This window comes from Bos mutus, chromosome X (assembly GCF_027580195.1).
Source record: "Bos mutus isolate GX-2022 chromosome X, NWIPB_WYAK_1.1, whole genome shotgun sequence".
Classification (NCBI taxonomy): domain Eukaryota; kingdom Metazoa; phylum Chordata; class Mammalia; order Artiodactyla; family Bovidae; genus Bos; species Bos mutus.
The window spans coordinates 127,783,011-127,800,660 of record NC_091646.1 but is presented as its reverse complement, the minus strand read 5'-3'; the positions used below and the strand labels follow the sequence as shown (position 1 = coordinate 127,800,660).

The window sequence follows — 17,650 nt, the reverse complement described above, 5'->3', positions numbered from 1 at the left end:
TTGGGGTATAGTGGATTAAGAAATGCTGTGACAGTTTAATTGAAGTATGTATGTCTGTTCAGTTGCTCAGACACCCATGGACTGTAGCCCGCCAGGCTCCTCTGCCCATGGAATTTTCCAGGCAAGAATACTGGGGTGGGTTAGGGTTAGCACTGTTGAATTAAAATCCTGTGTTAATTTCTGCTGTACAGCAAACTGACTCACTTATACACATGTATGAATACATTCTTTTTTCATATTCTCTTCCATGACGGTTTATCACAGGATATCGAATATAGGTCATTGGGCTATACATTTGGGCCTTGCTGTTTATCCATAGGAGTTTAGTTCTGATATCAGCTCTGACTGCAGGGTTTTCAAGGGGAAAACCAGTCCCCACAATTAGCTGCTTTGCAAAAGTCACCTTATCAACACAAAAAAAGACACCTTGGAGAAGCAGTTCCCCAACACCTCTGGGGTGTCTGTTGTATCCACATCTCAACTCAATTCTGATCTGTCTACTGCGAGACAGCATTGGATCCCACAGTGTAAGGGCTCCGTCCCACCAAACTGCCCCCCACCCAACCCCACCTCTTTCAGACATCAATCAAAAGTCCACATAGTCACCTGTCCTTCCGACTGACCAGCTTGAGGCCCCAAGTTCCTCCAACCACCTCCTTGAGTTTCATTTCCTACAGTGGCTCACAGAACTCAGGAAAACAAGTTACTTTCGGGTTCACTGGTTTATTATAAATGGATACAACTGTGGAACAGCCAGAGACGCACCGGGAAAGGATATGGAGGTACGTGGAAAGGACACGGAGCTCCCACACCCTCGCCAGGGAACCATTGTCCCATCACCTCCATGGGTTCACTGCGTGTTTTTATGGAGGCTTTACTATGTGGGCGTACTGATTACACCATTGGCCATGGGTGGTTGGTTCAACCTCCAGCCCCTCACCCTTCCTTGGATGCTGTGGGTGATTCTGAACCTTCTGAGGCTCTCATGAGAAAATCTATCTGGCGCTTCCCTGGTGGCTCGGTGGTAAAGAATCTGCCTGACAATGCAGGCCACACAGATTAGATCTCTGGTTTGGAAAGATCCCACATGCTGAGAAGCAACTGAGCCCGTGTGCCACAACTCCTGAGCCTGTGTTCCAGTGACCCGGAGCTGCAATTACTGAAACCCAGGTACCCTAGGGCCTGTGCTCTGCAGCAAAAGAAGCCACTGCATTGAGAAGCCTGGGCCCCACAATTAGAGAGTAGCTCCTCCTTGTCTCAACTAGAGAAAAGCTCACACAGCAACAAAGACCCAGCACAGCCAAAACTAATTAATTAAATAAAATTAAAAAAAAAAAAAAGAAAGCAAATTGGTTCCCCTGGCAACCAGTCCCCACAATTAGCTGCTTTGCAAGAGTCACCTTATTAACACAACAAAAGACACCTTTATCTCTTTCTTCACTTAAGAAATTGCGAGGGCTCCAGGAGCTGCCTGAAATGGAATGAAGACCAAACAGGTATTTCTTATAACTCCCAGGGAAGTAATTAGACTTAGACGAGGTCACGAGGGTGGTTCAGTTCAGTTCAGTCGCTCAGTTGTGTCCGACTCTTTGCGACCCCATGGACTGCAGCACGCCAGGCCTCCCTGTCCATTACCAACTCCCGGAGTTTGCTCAAATTCACATGCATCGAGTCAGTGATGCCATCCCACCATCTCATCCTCTGTCGTCCCCTTCTCCTCCTGCCCTCAATCTTTCCCAGCATCAGGGTTTTTCCCAAATAATGTATGTTTATGTAGATCCACACTTTACATGCATGTATGTACATAGCTTATGTACACATGGATATATTTTATGTATATTTCTATCCATCCATACATAAGGACTTTCCCTGATGGCTCAGAGACTGCTATGCAGGAAACGCAGGACCTGCTGGTTGGATACCTGGGTAGGGAAGATTCCCAGGAAGGGGAAAATAGCTCTAGTATTCTCGCCTGAAAAGTCCCATGGATAGCGGAGCCTGGCAGGCTACAGTCCAAAGGGTCACAAAAGGTTAGACACGACTGAGCGACTGAGCACAGAGCACATATAAAATACGTATTTTATGTATATAACAGATATGCTATTATATACATAAAGACATCAAAGTTCCACTCAAGACATTGGTACTTTGGGACTTCCCTGGCCGTCCCCTGGTTGAGACTTTGCCTTCCAAAGCAGGGGGCGGAGGGGGGCGGGGGCGGGTCTGATCCCTGGTCAGGAAGCTAAGATCTCACAAGCCTTGGGGCCAAAAAACCACAACATAAACAACAGAAGTGATATTGTAAGAAATTCAATAAAGACTTAAAAAAAATGGCCCACATAAAAAAATGGGGTTCGGGATGGGGGACACATGTACACCCGTGGCTGATTTATGTCGATGCATGGCAAAAACCACATCAATTACCCTCCAGTTAAAATAAATACATTTTATTCTCAAAAAAAAAAAAAAAAGATATCAGTACTCTGATGCCTGTCTTCCATCTCCTATACCTTAAACTTTCAAGCTGCTCCCCTGTGAGTTCTCCAGCTAAAGGACTGTCAAGCATGGAACCGTTGCACCTGGAGGGGACATGCTGGCATCTCCCAAACTCACCACAAAGTCCGTCTGCTCCTGCCAGTAGCAGCCCCAGATGTTTCCTGTGTCTTGAGTCAGCAAAGCCCTTTTGAACTCGGCTCAGCCGCTGTGATGGAGGCAATGTGGTGCTCTGTACGTGTAACCTGCAGGTCGGGCCTCACCCATCAGCCTCACACTTGCTAGGAGCAGGGCAGACAGAGCTACGGAAGGAAACTGGAAGCCGCTGAGGGTCATCTGCAGGGCTGGAACTGCTTCCAAAGAAAACCTGGCTTCTACGCGGCTCTCCAAATACACTCAAAGGAAACATACAGCCAGAAGAACCAAGGCAGCAAAATAAGGAAGCTGATGTAAGCTGGGGCTGTGGGCTTCCCTGATGGTCCACGGGTGAAGAGCCTGCCTTGCAACGCAAGGGACACCCGTTTGATCTCCGGTCTGGGAAGATCCCACATGTGGCGCGGCAACTAAGCTCGTGGGCCACAACTCTGAGCCCTTGTGGTGCAACGACTGAAGCCGCCATGCCTAGAGCCCTCGCTGTGCGACAAGAGAAGCCATCGCAAGCACAGCCCGTGCATTGCCACGAGAAAGTAGCTCTCCTGAAGCGATGAAGCCCCGGCACAGCCAGTAAACAAATAATTTTTTTAAAAAAAGAAACAAGGTGATACTGTATATAGAGTGGACTTCCCTGGTGGCTCAGACGGTAAAGCGTCTGCCTACAGTGAGGGAAACCCGGGTTCAGTCCCTGGGATGGGAAGATCTCCTGGAGAAGGAAATGGCAACCCACTCCAGTCTTCTTGCTTGGAAAATTCCATGGACGGAGGAGCCTGGTGGGCTACAGTCCATGGGGTCACACAGAGTTGGACACGACTGAACGACTTCACTCACATACATATATGTATATATATTCTGGGGCGATTCCAGGTGGCGCAGTGGTAAAGAATCCACCTGCCAATGCAGGAGATGCGGGTTTGATCCCTGGGTGGGAAAGATTGCCCTGCAGGAGGAAAATGGCGACCCACTCTAGAATTCTTGCCTGGAGAATTCCAAGGACAGAGGAGCCTGGCGGTCCTCGCAGTCGCAAAGAGTCGGACACAGATCAGTGACTAAACAACAAGAACAAACAATACCTAATGACATGCGTAGTAACCACTTGAATAGAACACATTTTCCTGTTTTGTTTCTAGTCGAGCTTGTGACAAAGACACATGACTCAGTTTTCTCATGGTTGTTGATATTTTGAGGTGTCTTCCATTGTGGGCAAGAGACGTTTCTGAAGGGTGTGGAAAAGAAGACTTTAAAAAAAAAATGACCTGAGCCATGTTTTCAAGCCTTGTGGGAGAAGTTTCCTAATGTAACTCATCTACAACTGCACTACCCTGAGATTTTGCCCGCTTAGCCTCCGTGAAAGGGAAACTCTCCTCTGCCAGCGCATCCGTTTCCTGTAAGTGAACAAACCGGATTGTGTGCCGAGATGTGCCCAGGGCTGCAGTGGCTGAAACGGGGCAAGGGGAACCTCCAAGTATCTCTGTGCCAGGGTATTGAGAGGGTAACAGGCAGGAAGGCCAGGGGTCTCCAAATGGAGGAAATAGCCTGCAAGTGTCAGACATTTTTATCTCTCTTAAGCAGCAGGAGGAAACAAACTAGCAATATTTTTTCCTTCTCTATACACATTTAAAGGGAGGTTTCTCTTAAAACACTGTGTTGCCATAATGACACCTGGTTTCACCTGAAGTTAGCTATTCTTGAGCCTAGAGATAACCAATGCCTTTTTCTTATGGAAATGTTTGTCTTAAGCTATGCTAATGTGCTATGCCTTTACCCCAAACTCTGTCTCCAAGTCGGTTCCGCCTCTTGGCCCAGAACCTACTCTACAAACCAGTATGTTATACTCAGATATTGTTCCCCTAATCTATGTAAATGAAACTATTTGTATGGTGGTCTGCCCTTCTTCAAGATTCAAGTTAATCATTTTATGGCCCAGGATAAACCATTTGGTGCCAAGATTATCCCAAAATGCATCTTATGGGTGAGGGGCCTGGTGCCATTCTGAATTTTAAAACATTCCTTTCTTTCATTAACAGACTGCTAGTGACTATATAACATCCAGCTGAAGACTAGCAGGGGGGTACTCTTTCTGCCCCCTTCTGATGCCTATGTCAGAAGCTTTCTCTATCTCCTTTATACTTTAATAAAACTTTATTACACAAAAGCTCTGAGCGATCAAGCCTCGTCTTTGGCCCCAGATTGAATTCTTCTCCTCCGGGGGCCAAGAATCCCGGTGTATTCGCGTGATTCAACAACAACCTTTCAGTATCTCACGCCTTCATCACCTGCATCTGTGTCCGCTTATTTTTGCAGCGAATCGTCACAAAGCGTCCAAACCCAGGCAACTCTGTAAGCACCTTCTAAGGAGCCCCCTTTCCCTAACACAGAGCTTTCCTCTAGCTCCCGCCTTACCCTTGCTGTTTCCAATTCTTAACCCTGGCATTGGAGCCTTTTTTTTTTTCCTTTCCCTTTTGAAAACACTCCTTTTGTCTAAGGAATCAACAAAGTTGTTACAACCAGAGAAGAAGAGGAACTTTCTTCTTTGTGTGTCCATTTACATTTCTAAAAATGGAAAGAAGCTGAGCAAGAATTCTAAAGGGTCCAACAGGTGAGCCTGGGCAGACAGGAGGCCCCCAATATCTATGGAATAACTGTGTTCCACGTTGAATTGTGTGCCCCTCAAAAAACAAAAAAACAAAACAAAAAAACCCTGCATAGGAGGGACTTCTCTGGTGGTCCAGTGGCTAAGACCCCCTGCCTCAATGCATGGCACCTGGGTTTGATAGGCGGGGAGGATCCCCTGAAAGAAGGAAACGGCAACCCGCTCCAGTGTTCTTGCCTGGAGAATCCCACGGACAGAGGTCGAGCCTGGCGGGCTACAGTGCGCGGGATCACAGAGTCAGACACGACTGAAGGGACTGAGCATGCGTGCACACAGGAAACTAGATTCTGTCCGCTGGAAACTCACATGCTGCAACTAAAAAAAACAAGATGCCACAACGAAGACTGAAGATCCCACAGGCTGCAACGGAGACCCAGAAGAGCCAAATAAATAAATATAATACATATAAAAAAAATAATAGTGTAGGAGTCCTGACCACCAGTACCTCAGTGTGACCTTACCCGAAGAGAATGTCTTAAAAAAAAAAAGGTCTTGACATAGGTAATTAAATGAGAACGTGGTCATGAGTCTGGGTGGCAATCCTGGATGACTGGTGTCCTTATAAAAAGGGGAATGTGGACATGGAAACAGATGCACGGACAGAAGATAAGATGATTAGATAAAGAGATAAGACGGCTGTGTAGGAGCCAAGGAGAGAGGCCTGGCACCATCTCTTTTCTCAGAAGGCATTAACCCTGTCCAGCCTCTGATCCCGGACTTTTGGCCTTCAGAACTGGGAGGCACTGACTTCATGTGGTTGCATCTACCCACTCTGTGGTCCTTCCATACAGCAGCCTAGCACATTTGGAGGAGGAGGAAACGGAAACCCACTCCAGTATTCTTGCTTAGAGAATCCTGTGGACAGAGGACCCTAGTGGGCTGCTGTCTATGGAGTCGTACAGAGTCGGACACGACTGAAGCGACTTAGCAGCAGCAGCGCATTTGGGGCAGAGTCTGCTCACTAACTGGCTGATGAACTGCCCTGAGGTCCAGCGTCCTCAACAGGAAATCATGATTGGATGAAACCAGGGAACGTTTTGTCACAGCCACAGCTTGACAAAAAGACATAAGTTAACTGAGCATATTCTATTTGCCACTTCCAACTGCCTGCCCAGTCCATGGGGTCACAAAGAGTCGGACACGACAGTGACTAAACTGAACAGCTTGCCCTGGCTTGCATCATGTAACGCTTTTGTTTCATGCACACAGAAAGGCAGGCACAGAGGTTTAATGCTGATATGTGCTAAACTAAGCTGTCTGAGTGCCCAGTTGACACACTTCACCAGAAATACAACGCTCACATTTTAAAGTCTCTGCAGCTTTCTTATTTCTGCCTCTTGAAAGATCCTATCTTTATGTTTAAACATGCATTTGAAAATGCAGTCAGTCCTCTCCTGACTCCTTGCAACTCCATGCACTGTAGCCTGCCAGGCTCCTCTGTCTGTGAACTTCTCCAGACCTGAATACTGGAGTGGGTAGCCATTCCCTTCTCCAGGGGAATCTTCCCAACCTAGGGATCGAACCCAGGTCTCCCCCATTGCAGGCGGATTCTTTACCATCTGAGCCACCCTGGAAGCCCATTTGCCAACATGCATTTACAACACCAGCTAACAATAATAGAAATGGGTTGGGGGAAGGTATTTCTGAGAGTGGGAAGGAAAAAAAAAAAAGAAATGCTGCTTTTCAGCTTGCCTTCAGACAGTTTGGGGCGGGGAGGGGAATAAAACTCAGTAATCAAAGCAGATGAGATATACAAGGCAAAAACGGGCAAGGCATTTAAGATGTCTTATTCTGGCTCTTTACCAACTGAGCTACCAGGGAAGCCTCAGAGTCCCTTGGACAGCAAGGAGCTCCAACCAGTCCATCCTAAAGGAAATAAGTCCTGAATATTCATCTTAAGGGCAGATGCTGAAGCTGAAGCTACAATCTTTTGGCCACCTGATTCGAAAAACTGACTCACTGGAAAAGACCATGATGCTAGGAAAGATTGAAGGTGGGAGAAGGGGACAACAGAGGATAAGGTGGTTGGATGGCATCACCCACTCCATGGACATGTTTGAGTAAGGGCTTCCCTCGGAGCTCAGTCGGTAAATAATCTGCCTGCGGTGCAAGAGACTGGGGTTCAATCCCTGGCTTGGGACGATCCCCTGGAGAAGGAAATGGTAACCCACTCCAGTACCCTTGCCTGGAAAATCCCATGGACCAAGGAGCCTGGTGGGCTGCAGTCCATGGGGTCGCCAAGAGTCGGGCACGACTGAGAAACTAACAACTTTGACAACACACTTTTGGAGTAAGTCTCGGGAGTTGGTGATGGACAGGGAAGCCTGGCTGTCCTGCAGTCCATGGGGGTCGCAGTGAGTCGGGACACGACTGAGCGACTGAACTGAACCGAACCGATGCCGGCTCTCTGCTATCAGACTTCGGCTGCGGAATCGCTCCGGGAGAGGCACCAGCCAGGGTTGCTCGGCGATACAGGCGCTCAAGGAGGGGGACCCGCGCGCCATTGCTCACGCTTCCTGCCAAAGCCGAGGTGGCGGGGTGGGGGCGGCTATAAACTGAAAGGGAAACTTGCCAAGAGTTTGGGGACAGGCGCTCCGGGGCCTGGGCCGAAGTCCCCGCGGGGGGGACCCCATGACTAAGGCCACCCTGCTGCCCATGAACTTGCTGGCTCTGAAAAGAGAAGCACTTCAAGCGCGGTCGAACCTCTGTGCCCTCCCTCCCTGCCTCCCTTCCTCCCTCTTCAGGCGCGTTCCAAATTCGAGCTGTACGCGCTGACCCCTGGACTAGCGACGCGGCGGCCCGTTTTCACGGGTGAGAAGTGACCCGGGTGGGTGGACGCGGACAGGAGGCCCAGGGCGCGTCTCGGGAGCTTTGCGAGGAGGCCGGCCGCCGGCACACGCCGAGGAGCTGTGTGGCTCAGAGCGCGCGCTTTCCGAGTGGACCGCGCGAGGAGGCGAGAGGCGCGCGTGCGCAGAGCGGCTGCCGGCGCAAGGGGCTGGCCGCAGCGCGCGTGCGCGGGAGCAGCTTCGGGGGCGCGGGCGACAGGAGGAGGAGGAGGAGAAGGAGGAGGCTCGGGACCGCGCGTGCGCAGAAGGGCTCGGGATGCGCGCGCGCCAGGCCAGAGCGCGCGTACGTGCGGGAGCAGCCCGTGGCGGGAGGATGGGGGCAAGGGCGCGAGGAGGCTGCCCGGGGGCCGCGCGTGCGCAGAACGGCTCGGGACGCGCGGGGCAGGCCGGGAGCGCGCCTGCCGGCGCCTCCTCCCCGCCCTCCCTCTCCCCCCGCCCACCCCGCGAGTCGGCAGAGAAATGGCGGCGCCCGTACCCCTTCCGCGTCCCGTCACCCACCTGCTTTTTGACATGGACGGCCTCCTTCTGGGTGGGTAGCCTGCGGCCGCCTCCCGCCAGAGCTGTCTGGGGATTGGCGGGACGGGAAACGCAGGCCCTCAGCGCCGGGGTCGGGGGGCCACGACGGAGCGGTGTGAGGAGACCCCTCGGTCACCTCGGGCGGGTCGCCCGCCCGGGGCTGCAGCGTAGACGGCTCCCGGGCACTTCCGGCGGCCGCGCCGCGCTGGGGGGGCCGGCGCGCTCAGGGACCACCGCGCTGGCTGTGGAGTTTCTTGGTGAGGTCCCCCACCCCCCACCCCAGAGGCCGCGAGCGCTGCGCGCAGCCACCCAGCCTCAGTTGCCCTGTCTGCGCCCCGAGCTCCCCGGGGCCCTGCCGGGGCTCTGCCCTCTGAGGTGCACGCACCTGGTTGGTAGCATCTTACAGGCAGGACATGGTCCTCCATCCGCCGATTTGGGGGTGTGGGGGGCGGGCGCGGGAGCCTCTGCCGACGTCTGCAAGCGTTTGGGGGTGACCTAGCCGGAAGGCGGGAGTGCCATGCAAGCGGGGTTGCTGCTGAAACGCTCTCCGCAGTGCAAGGGACCGCGCCACGGCCACTGCAAACGCTCCTGACCCCCAGTGTCTTGTGCTGAGGAGGAGGTGATGGTAGTGATGGAGCCCTGCTCAGAGGTCCGGCTGGGCCGAGGGACTCCCAGCACGGACATCCGAGCGGGCAGCCTCTTTGCAGTGCGGTGCCCGGGTCCCCACCCCGCCGCTGCCCAATCAGAATCTGCACTTATTTAACCCAAGTGTCGGAAAGTTGGAGATGCATACAGCGCCCAGGGTTTGGAGTGGTTTAGCAATCCCGCGCACCCCCTCCGAACTTGTCCTGCAGTGGCTTGGTGGTAGGTGTGACCTCCACCAACCGAAACGGAATTCAAGCAGGATTCATAGAAAGCACTCACTTTTTATAACTCAAGAGCCCGCTAACTGCCCTGAGTGCAGCCTACGGCTTGGGCCATTTTTTCCATAACGGTGCCAAGTGTTACACGACGTTAGGGCCTGCGTGTTCCTGACCTCAGTCTCCAGAATGTTTCACAGAACTGTAAAAATGTGTGCATACTTTATGTAGACTACTGATTTGGTGGAGGTGTGTGTACTTTTAATGTGTGTGTGGTAGTCATTCAGCCGTCTCCGACTCTGCAACTCCATGGACTGTAGCCTGCCAGGCTCCCTGTGTCTATGGGGATTCTCCAGGCAAGAACACTGGAATGGGTTGCCATTTCCTTCTCCAGGGGAATCTTCCCTGTCCAGGGGTCGCACCCCAGTCTCCTGCATTGCAAGCAGATTCTTTAGCGTCTGAACCACCAGGTAAGACTTTCATGTACTTTAATGCTTCCTCTCGTAAAATCCTGCAATGTGGGAGAAAATATTTATGTTGACTAACTGAAAGGAAAAGCTTGCACAGCTCAGAGAGATAAAGTGACTTGCCCAAGGTCACACAGCTAATAAGGAACAGAGCTGAGAAATGGTTACAGATCAATCTAGTTCTAAATAAAAGTGCTGCGCTCAGCTTAATGAGAGTGAGTGTGACCTTGCCCCTGTGATCATGTAACTCGGTTCAATAATGGGGCTGTTTTTTTAAAGGCACACAAAAACCAGTCTCTTATTTCTTTTCACGGACCCAGGGCTTCCCAGGTGGCTCAGCAATAAAGAATCCGCCTGCAGTGCAGGAGACTCATGAGATGTGGGTTGGATCCCTGGGTGGGGAAGATCCCCTGGAGGAACGTATGGCATACCCACCCTGAGCAATCCCATGGAGAGAGGAGCCTGGCGGACTACAGCCCGTGGGGTTGCAAACAGTCAGATGTGACTAAGCAACTTAGCACATAGCATAGCACAGAACTGTAAACCAGTGAATTCCTAAGGGAGAAAAATAAGTTCCTGTCGAGGTCACTGACTGGATGGAATAGTGTATGTGGCCACTAAACCTGATGTGACTCAATTTCAAAAAGGCCTCTGGGATTCATAAGTATAGTTTGTGGACATGGGTTTTCCTGCCCAGGTGGTCAAGTTAAATTGTCAAATAAATGCTTTACCCTCTAATGAAAGGTCTAGAGAACATGTTTTGGGAGTCTCATGAATTTTAATGCAGACTGAGGTGTCTCATTAAAGTTAAATTTATTAAACTTGTAAATGAGCTTGGTGCTTCATCCCCACTCAAGACACACATACGTGTTCCCTGGAGCCATGAATGTGACTTCTGTGGTGGTAATTGCAGGGGTTATCAACCAGGGGCTTCCCTGGTGGCTCAGCTGGTAAAGAATCTGCCTGCAGTGTGGGGGACCTGGGTTCAATCCCTGGGTTGGGAAGATCCCCTGGAGAAGGGAAAGGCTATCCACTCCAGTATTCTGGCCTGGAGAATCCCGTGGACTGTATAGTCCCTGGGTTCGAAAAGACTCAGACACGACTGAGCAACTTTCAGTTATCAGTCTCCACTTCACTAGTTAAGGCAAGTTGAGTGGTTTGTCAAGCATTGGACTGGCAGTTGTGTTACCCAATCCTCTGAACAAGTCAGAGAAGCAAAGATTAGTGGCCTTTGGGAACATAAGACCCAACTCTTTTCCTCCCTTTTACGTCATTCTGCCCTGACTCTTCCTGGAGGTGGTAAGGCCTTGCAGAACTTTCTCAGAAATGCGCCTTTGGTTATTCTGTTACTTTTTACAAAACGTCTGGAATAAAACACCAGTTTCCAGAATGCAATATTTTACTTCCTTTAATCTGCTTGATTATACCTGTTCTAGGGCACCCCATTTCAGTACTCTTGCCTGGAAAATCCCATGGATGGAGGAGCCTGGAAAGCTGCAGTCCATGGGTTCGCTGAGGGTCGGACACGACTGAGTGACTTCACTTTCACGCATTGGAGAAGGAAATGGCAACCCACTCCAGTGTTCTTGCCTGGAGAATCCCAGGGACGGGGGAGCCTGGTGGGCTGCCGTCTGTGGGGTCGCACAGAATTGGACACGACTGAAGTGACTTAGCAGCAGCAGCAGGGCTTCCCTAGTGGCCCAATCAGTAAAGAATCTGTTTGCAATGTGGGGGACCTGTGTTCGATCCCTGAGTTGGGAAGGTCCCTTAGAAGAGGGCATAGCAGCCCACTCCAGTATTCTTGTCTGGAGAATCCCCATGGACAGAGGAGCCTGGTGGGAGGCAGTCCATGGGGTTGCAGAGTCGGACACGACTGACCAACGAAGCACATACCTGTTCTAATTTTCAAGGGCCTGACTTCAGTTTGTCTGTTGTTTGCATAACAGTGCGTCATCAGTTAATAATAAGTTCTTTTTTGGTCTGCCCGCTTTTCAGAATTCCAAATGCATTTTCCCAGGAAGTTCTGTTTGTTTGTTTTAGCCCCAGTACTTGAATTTTCCAAGAAGTGGATCAGAAAACAGTGAGTTGGGTGAGGAATTCTTAGAGAAGGGCGAAGCTTGTGGACAATGAGGAAGTCTGGAGATTGTTGCAGGAATGCTGACAAGAACACCAGGGTTACTTTCTAGTGCTTTTGAAGTGTTTGCTGCTGTTGTCTTTTCAATCTTTGGAATTTGATTTTTGTTGACACAGGTAACAATTATCTGTGAGCTAGGTAGTAATTTTGGCCCTCAGATGCTATTTAGACCCAGAGACAGAGGGGACTGAGATTATTTATGATCAAGGATAAGATTTTGAAGGAAGAAGATACAAGTATTAAACACTCAGCTCCTGAACAGGAAGGATTTTCTTGTTGCTTAAATAACTGAAGTTGTTTAATGACTTGAGGAGCACAAGAGGCTCTCTTTAAGAGAGGGGAAAGTTGGTGGTCCAGACTCCTGCAATCTCATAGGCGTCAGATCAGATCAGATCAGTCGTTCAGTCGTGTCCGACTCTTTGTGACCCCATGAATCGCAGCACTCCAGGCCTCCCTGTCCATCACCAACTCCTGGAGTTCACTCAGACTCAAGTCCATCGAGTCAGTGATGCCATCCAGCCATCTCATCCTCTGTCGTCCCCTTCTCCTCTTGCCCCCAATCCCTCCCAGCATCAGAGTCTTTTCCAATGAGTCAACTCTTTGCACGAGGTGGCCAAAGTACTGGAGTTTCAGCTTTACCATCATTCCTTCCAAAGAAATCCCAGGGCTGATCTCCTTCAGAATGGACTGGTTGGATCTCCTTGCAGTCCAAGGGACTCTCAAGAGTCTTCTCCAATACCACAGTTCAAAAGCATCAATTCTTCGGCACTCAGCCTTCTTCACAGTCCAACTCTCACATCCATACATGACCACAGGAAAAACCATAGCCTTGACTAGATGGACCTTTGTTGGCAAAGTAATGTCTCTGCTTTTGAATATGCTATCTAGGTTGGTCATAACTTCCTTCCAAGGAGTAAGCGTCTTTTAATTTCGTGGCTGCAGTCACCATCTGCAGTGATTTTGGAGCCCAGAAAAATAAAGTCTGACACTGTTCCACTGTTTCCCCATCTATTTCCCATGAAGTGATGGGACTGGATGCCATGATCTTCGTTTTCTGAATGTTGAGCTTTAAGCCAACTTTTTCACTCTCCACTTTGACCTTCATCAAGAGGCTTTTGAGTTCCTCTTCATTTTCTGCCATAAGGGTGGTGTCATCTTCATATCTGAGGTTATTGATATTTCTCCTGGCAATCTTGATTCCAGTTTGTGTTTCTTCCAGTCCAGCGTTTCTCACGATGTACTCTGCATAGAAGTTGAATAAACAGGGTGTAGGACCATGTAAGAGAGCAAAGTTAAAAAAGGAAACAGACACAGAGGAAATGAGCTTGAATGGAAACTTTTTCTGTCCTAACACATCCAAAATATTGTTAATCAACACATAATCAATTAAAAAAAATCATTGAGATAGTTTACCTTCATTTTTGTTACCTGGCCTTTGAAGTCTGTGTGTATTGGACACTCAGAACGCATCTCCACACAAACTAGCCAGGTTTCCAGGCTTCACTGGCCACGTTTGGCCAGGGCCTCCCTTGTTGGATGACCCAGGTGCAGGGTTTTAGGAAGCAATTCATTGATGATTGCCCTTGATAACAGGGCCAGGTGGAGGGTGGATGTTAAACATATTGAGAATTAGGAATTCTGCGGATGTGTAAGATGTGATATACATATAATGTGCTTTCTAGGAGTTTGATGCAGTAATTATAATCCTTAAAAAGTCAGCCTTAGGAAAATAACTTATTTTCAAATTCTTAAAAAAAAATCAGAAAAATAATAATGTGATAGATGGGTGAGGGAAAATATGATTATTTGCAGTATTGATTATAACTGACCATGTCTCCATAAACATGCAGATATTGCAGGATTTTTTTATTTATTTTTAATCCCACAACATATGAGATCCTTGGCTCAGTGGTAAAGAACCTGCCTGCCAGTAGAGGAGATGCAGAAGACGCTGGAAGAGGAAATGGCAACCCGCTCCAGTATCTGGGGAATCCCTTGGACAGAGGAGCCTGGCGGGCTACGGTCCATGGGGGCACAAAGAGCTGGTCAAAACTGAGCACCACATGTGGGATCCTAGATTCCCCACCAGGGACTGAACCTGCACACCCCCATGGGAAATACCGCTCTTAACCACTGGGCCACCAGCAGAGTCCAAGATGGCCGGATTTTAAGGGGTGACACCTGGCTTCTAATTCACCGTCACGGAGAGGAGCGGATGGCCTGTTGTGTACCTGCTTGCACTCCCATAGCTTTGTCCTAGGAGAAGGCAGCGGCACCCCACTCCAGTACTCTTGCCTGGAAAATCCCATGGACGGAAGAGCCTGGTGGTCTGCAGTCCATGGGGTCGCTAGGAGTCGGGCACGACTGAGCGACTTCACTTTCACTTTTCACTTTCATGCCTTGGAGCAGGAAATGGCAACCCACTCCAGTATTCTTGCCTGGAGAATCCCGGGGACAGAGGAGCCTAGTGGGCTGCCGTCTATGGGGTCTCACAGAGTCGGACGCGACTGAAGCGACTTAGCAGTAGCATCAGCAGCTTTGTCCCTGCCCAGTAATGGCCCTTGAGATGGTGTGGGAGGGCCCGGTTCTGCTTCTGGGTGCCTCTGGGTGAAGGCAGGGCCTCTCTGGAGCTCAGCAGCTCACAGCTGTGCCCACACGGGGTCAGAGTCCCCTCACACGGGGTCAGAGTCCCCTGTCACCCGTCGTCCTTTTGTTCACGTCCCCTATGCCAGATTGTCTAGACCCCGGAACCTCCACACAGCTGATGACAAACAGTCTCCTTAGATGGCTTTAGCACTTTCGTAGGTTACTTCCCTGAGGGCTCCAAAGGTCAAGAATATGCCTGCAATGCAGGAGACGTGGGTTCGATCCCTGGCTCGGGAAGATCCCTCGGAGAAGGGCATGGCAACCCATTCCAGTATTTTTCCCTGGAGAATCCCAGGGACAGAGGAGCCTGGCGGCTACAGTCCATGGGGTCACCAAGAGTCTGACACGACTGAGCAACCAAGGGGCAGGTGAAGGTACCAACAGACCGTGTTGCTTGTCCGAGAAAATCCATCAGGAATAAGAAAGGACTCTAGAGGGGACCAAGGTGGGGAAACTCAGGCCTGTTAAGCTGTGCTTCCTAACAGTCCCAAACCTCGTCAGCCTTCAGTGTGTGCCTGCCATTAGCAGTTCCTATCCACCACAGCGGCTCCTGTTTCTAGAATAACTGGGAAGAGGGTGAGATCAAAACTGCAGAATTCTGCAGGTCGACAGGAGTTTGGTCCAGCTGGCAAGACAGCTAAAATTCTCAGCAGGTTTCTGCCAGCGCAGGTGCAGAGCATCCTTGCCTTGCTTTCTGCTAGCTTCCTTATCCTCCTCGTGGTGTGCTTTCCTCTGGAATCTCAGCAGCGAAAACAAGCTACGATCTCAGGAGAGGAGTCATCGTTTTTTCTCTCAATCTGTTTTTCCCTCCTTCTCCTTGGAAAAAGCTGTGTGTTGGGGATTCTTTGGTCCCTTTTGTCTTTATGATGATTCTCTCTTTTCTCTGTTTCAGCTTCTTTTTTTTTCTTGCTTTCATTTTGTAAGCTGCTATAATTTATCATTTACGCCATGTCATTCTTCAGGGGTAGACCGAGATTTAATGTAACAGAAAAGAGCAAGGGAAATAATGCCCCCAAGAAACGTCTGCCGAGAGCTGTCATTACACAGAGTTGCCCAAGTGACTTTTTAAACCTGTGTTTGCAGTGTTTGAAAAGTGACGGATACATAGCCTGAGGTCAGAAGGTGCCATGGTGTTTGCATTACATTCAAAAATAAAGATCTCACCATCAGCTGTACATGAATACTGGCTTCCCAGGTGGCACTAATGGTAGAGAACACGCCTGCCAGTGCAGGAGACAGAAGAGACACAGGTTCGATCCCTGGGTCAGGAAGATCCCCTGGAGGAGGGCATGGCAACCCACTCCTGTATTCTCTCCTGGAGAATCCCATGGACAGAGGAGCCTGGAGGGCTGTCGTAGACTTGTAAAGACTTGGACACAGCTGAAGCGATGTAGCATGCATAGGGTATTAGAAGCTTCCTAGAATTGTGTTGAAATGGGGGGCGAGGGCAGTGCTGGTGTTACAGAACACATTTCTGTGGTTTAAAATGGCCTTCTGGGTGTCTGAGGAGAATCTTCTTGAACACATAATGATCGTGACAGACTCACATTTCTGTTTCTTGAGCAGAAGTGCTTAAGAAGTGTTCTCCCGCTTTTGGTCTTTGCAGAGGTGGACGACCATCCCAGCAGCCCTCAGGTTACCTTCTGAGTGTTGGTCAGATCCATCCCCATTTTCCTTTAGGGTCTGGCTCCCTCACGCCCTTTGCTGTGATGCCTGCAGTCAGTAGCTTAGCTTCTGTGCACAGAGTACCTGTGCAGACGGGGGCCCGTGCCTGCGCTGAGGGCGGTCTGCTCCGTGCCCTGGCCTGGCAGGCAACTCCGTAGGCCTGCGTCCTGCCCCTGGGCCGGGCAGTCGATGGCCCTTAACTCGCCTCCCGAGGCCTAGAGGCCAGGAACGGATCTAGAGGCGAACTAGAGTCTGCTCGACGCCCGCTAGCCTGTCCAGGCTACGTGAGATGCGGACCCGTGATCACAGCTTGCATGTGTGCTCAGTTGGTTCAGTCGTGCCCGACTCTGCGACCCCATGGACTGTAGCCCCCCAGGCTCCTCTGTCAATGGGATTCTACGGGCAGAAATACTGGAATGGGTTGCTGTTTCCTCCTCCAGGGGATCTTCCGGACCCAGGGATCGAACCCATGTCTCTCAGGTCTCCTGCTTTGGCAGGTGGCTTAAAAATCCATAAAGGACTATTTGGGAGGATGGGCTCTGGGTAGGTTGGTTTGCATATGAAAGGCACCCTCGTTTACATACAAAAGACAGCTTCTGACCATCTCTGGGAATTAACTAGCCTTGGGAGGGGCAGTCTCTTCCCCTGGGTCAGCTTGTCAGAGTATCAGAAGTACTTCCCTGTCCTCCTCCATCCCCTTCCTTGTCTTTTTTCCCACTTGGAGCTGGGCCCAGGGGTCTCTGAAGACATTTGGGCACCAAATTTTCTTTGGGGGGAATCTTTTTTTTAATTTATGTTTATTTGGAGGATAATCGCTTTACAATGTTGTGTTCGTTTCTGCCATACATCAGTATGAATCAGCCGTCAGTTCAGTTCAGTCGCTCAGTCGTGTCCGACTCTTTGTGAACCCATGGACCGCAGTGTGCCAGGCCTCCCTGTCCATCACCAACTCCCAGAGTTCACCGAAACTCATGTCCATGGAGTCGGTGACACCATCCAACCATCTCATCCTCTGTCGTCCCCTTCTCCTCCCGCCCCCAATCCCTCCCAGCATCAGGGTCTTTTCCAAGGAGTCAGCTCTTTACATCAGGTGGCCAAAGGATTGGAGCCTCAGCTTGAGTGATATGTATACATACATCCCCTCCCTCTTGAGCCTCCCTCGCACCCCATCCTGCCCTCCAGGTCATCACAGAGCACTGAGCTGAGCTCCCTGCGCT

The 17,650-nt window shown here is 50.3% G+C and overlaps 2 protein-coding genes across 6 annotated transcripts in view; one reads left to right on the top strand and one right to left on the bottom strand.

Annotated features, from left to right (window-relative positions):
* The window catches only part of STS (steroid sulfatase), a 163,923-nt gene extending 154,707 nt beyond the window's left edge, over positions 1-9,216 (bottom strand). For 2 of the 3 annotated variants that reach the window (XM_070366315.1, XM_070366317.1), the window contains exon 1: positions 9,047-9,216. Coding sequence is in view for 1 of the 3 variants with exons in the window: in XM_070366317.1 (XP_070222418.1) it covers positions 9,047-9,060 (14 nt within the window). In the remaining 2 variants the exon portion in view is untranslated. Of the gene's footprint in view, positions 1-2,613; positions 3,316-9,046 lie in introns of those variants that run through there. The other variant, XM_070366316.1, reaches the window with a different exon arrangement.
* Positions 8,542-17,650, top strand: part of PUDP (pseudouridine 5'-phosphatase) — a 67,281-nt gene continuing 58,172 nt past the window's right edge. Inside the window, exon 1 of one of the 3 annotated variants that reach the window (XM_070366319.1) lies at positions 8,542-8,674. In XM_070366319.1, coding sequence (XP_070222420.1) covers positions 8,605-8,674 — 70 coding nt within the window. In that variant the 5' untranslated portion in view covers positions 8,542-8,604. The remainder of the gene's footprint in view (positions 8,675-17,650) is intronic. The other 2 variants (XM_070366320.1, XM_070366318.1) reach the window with 2 other exon arrangements.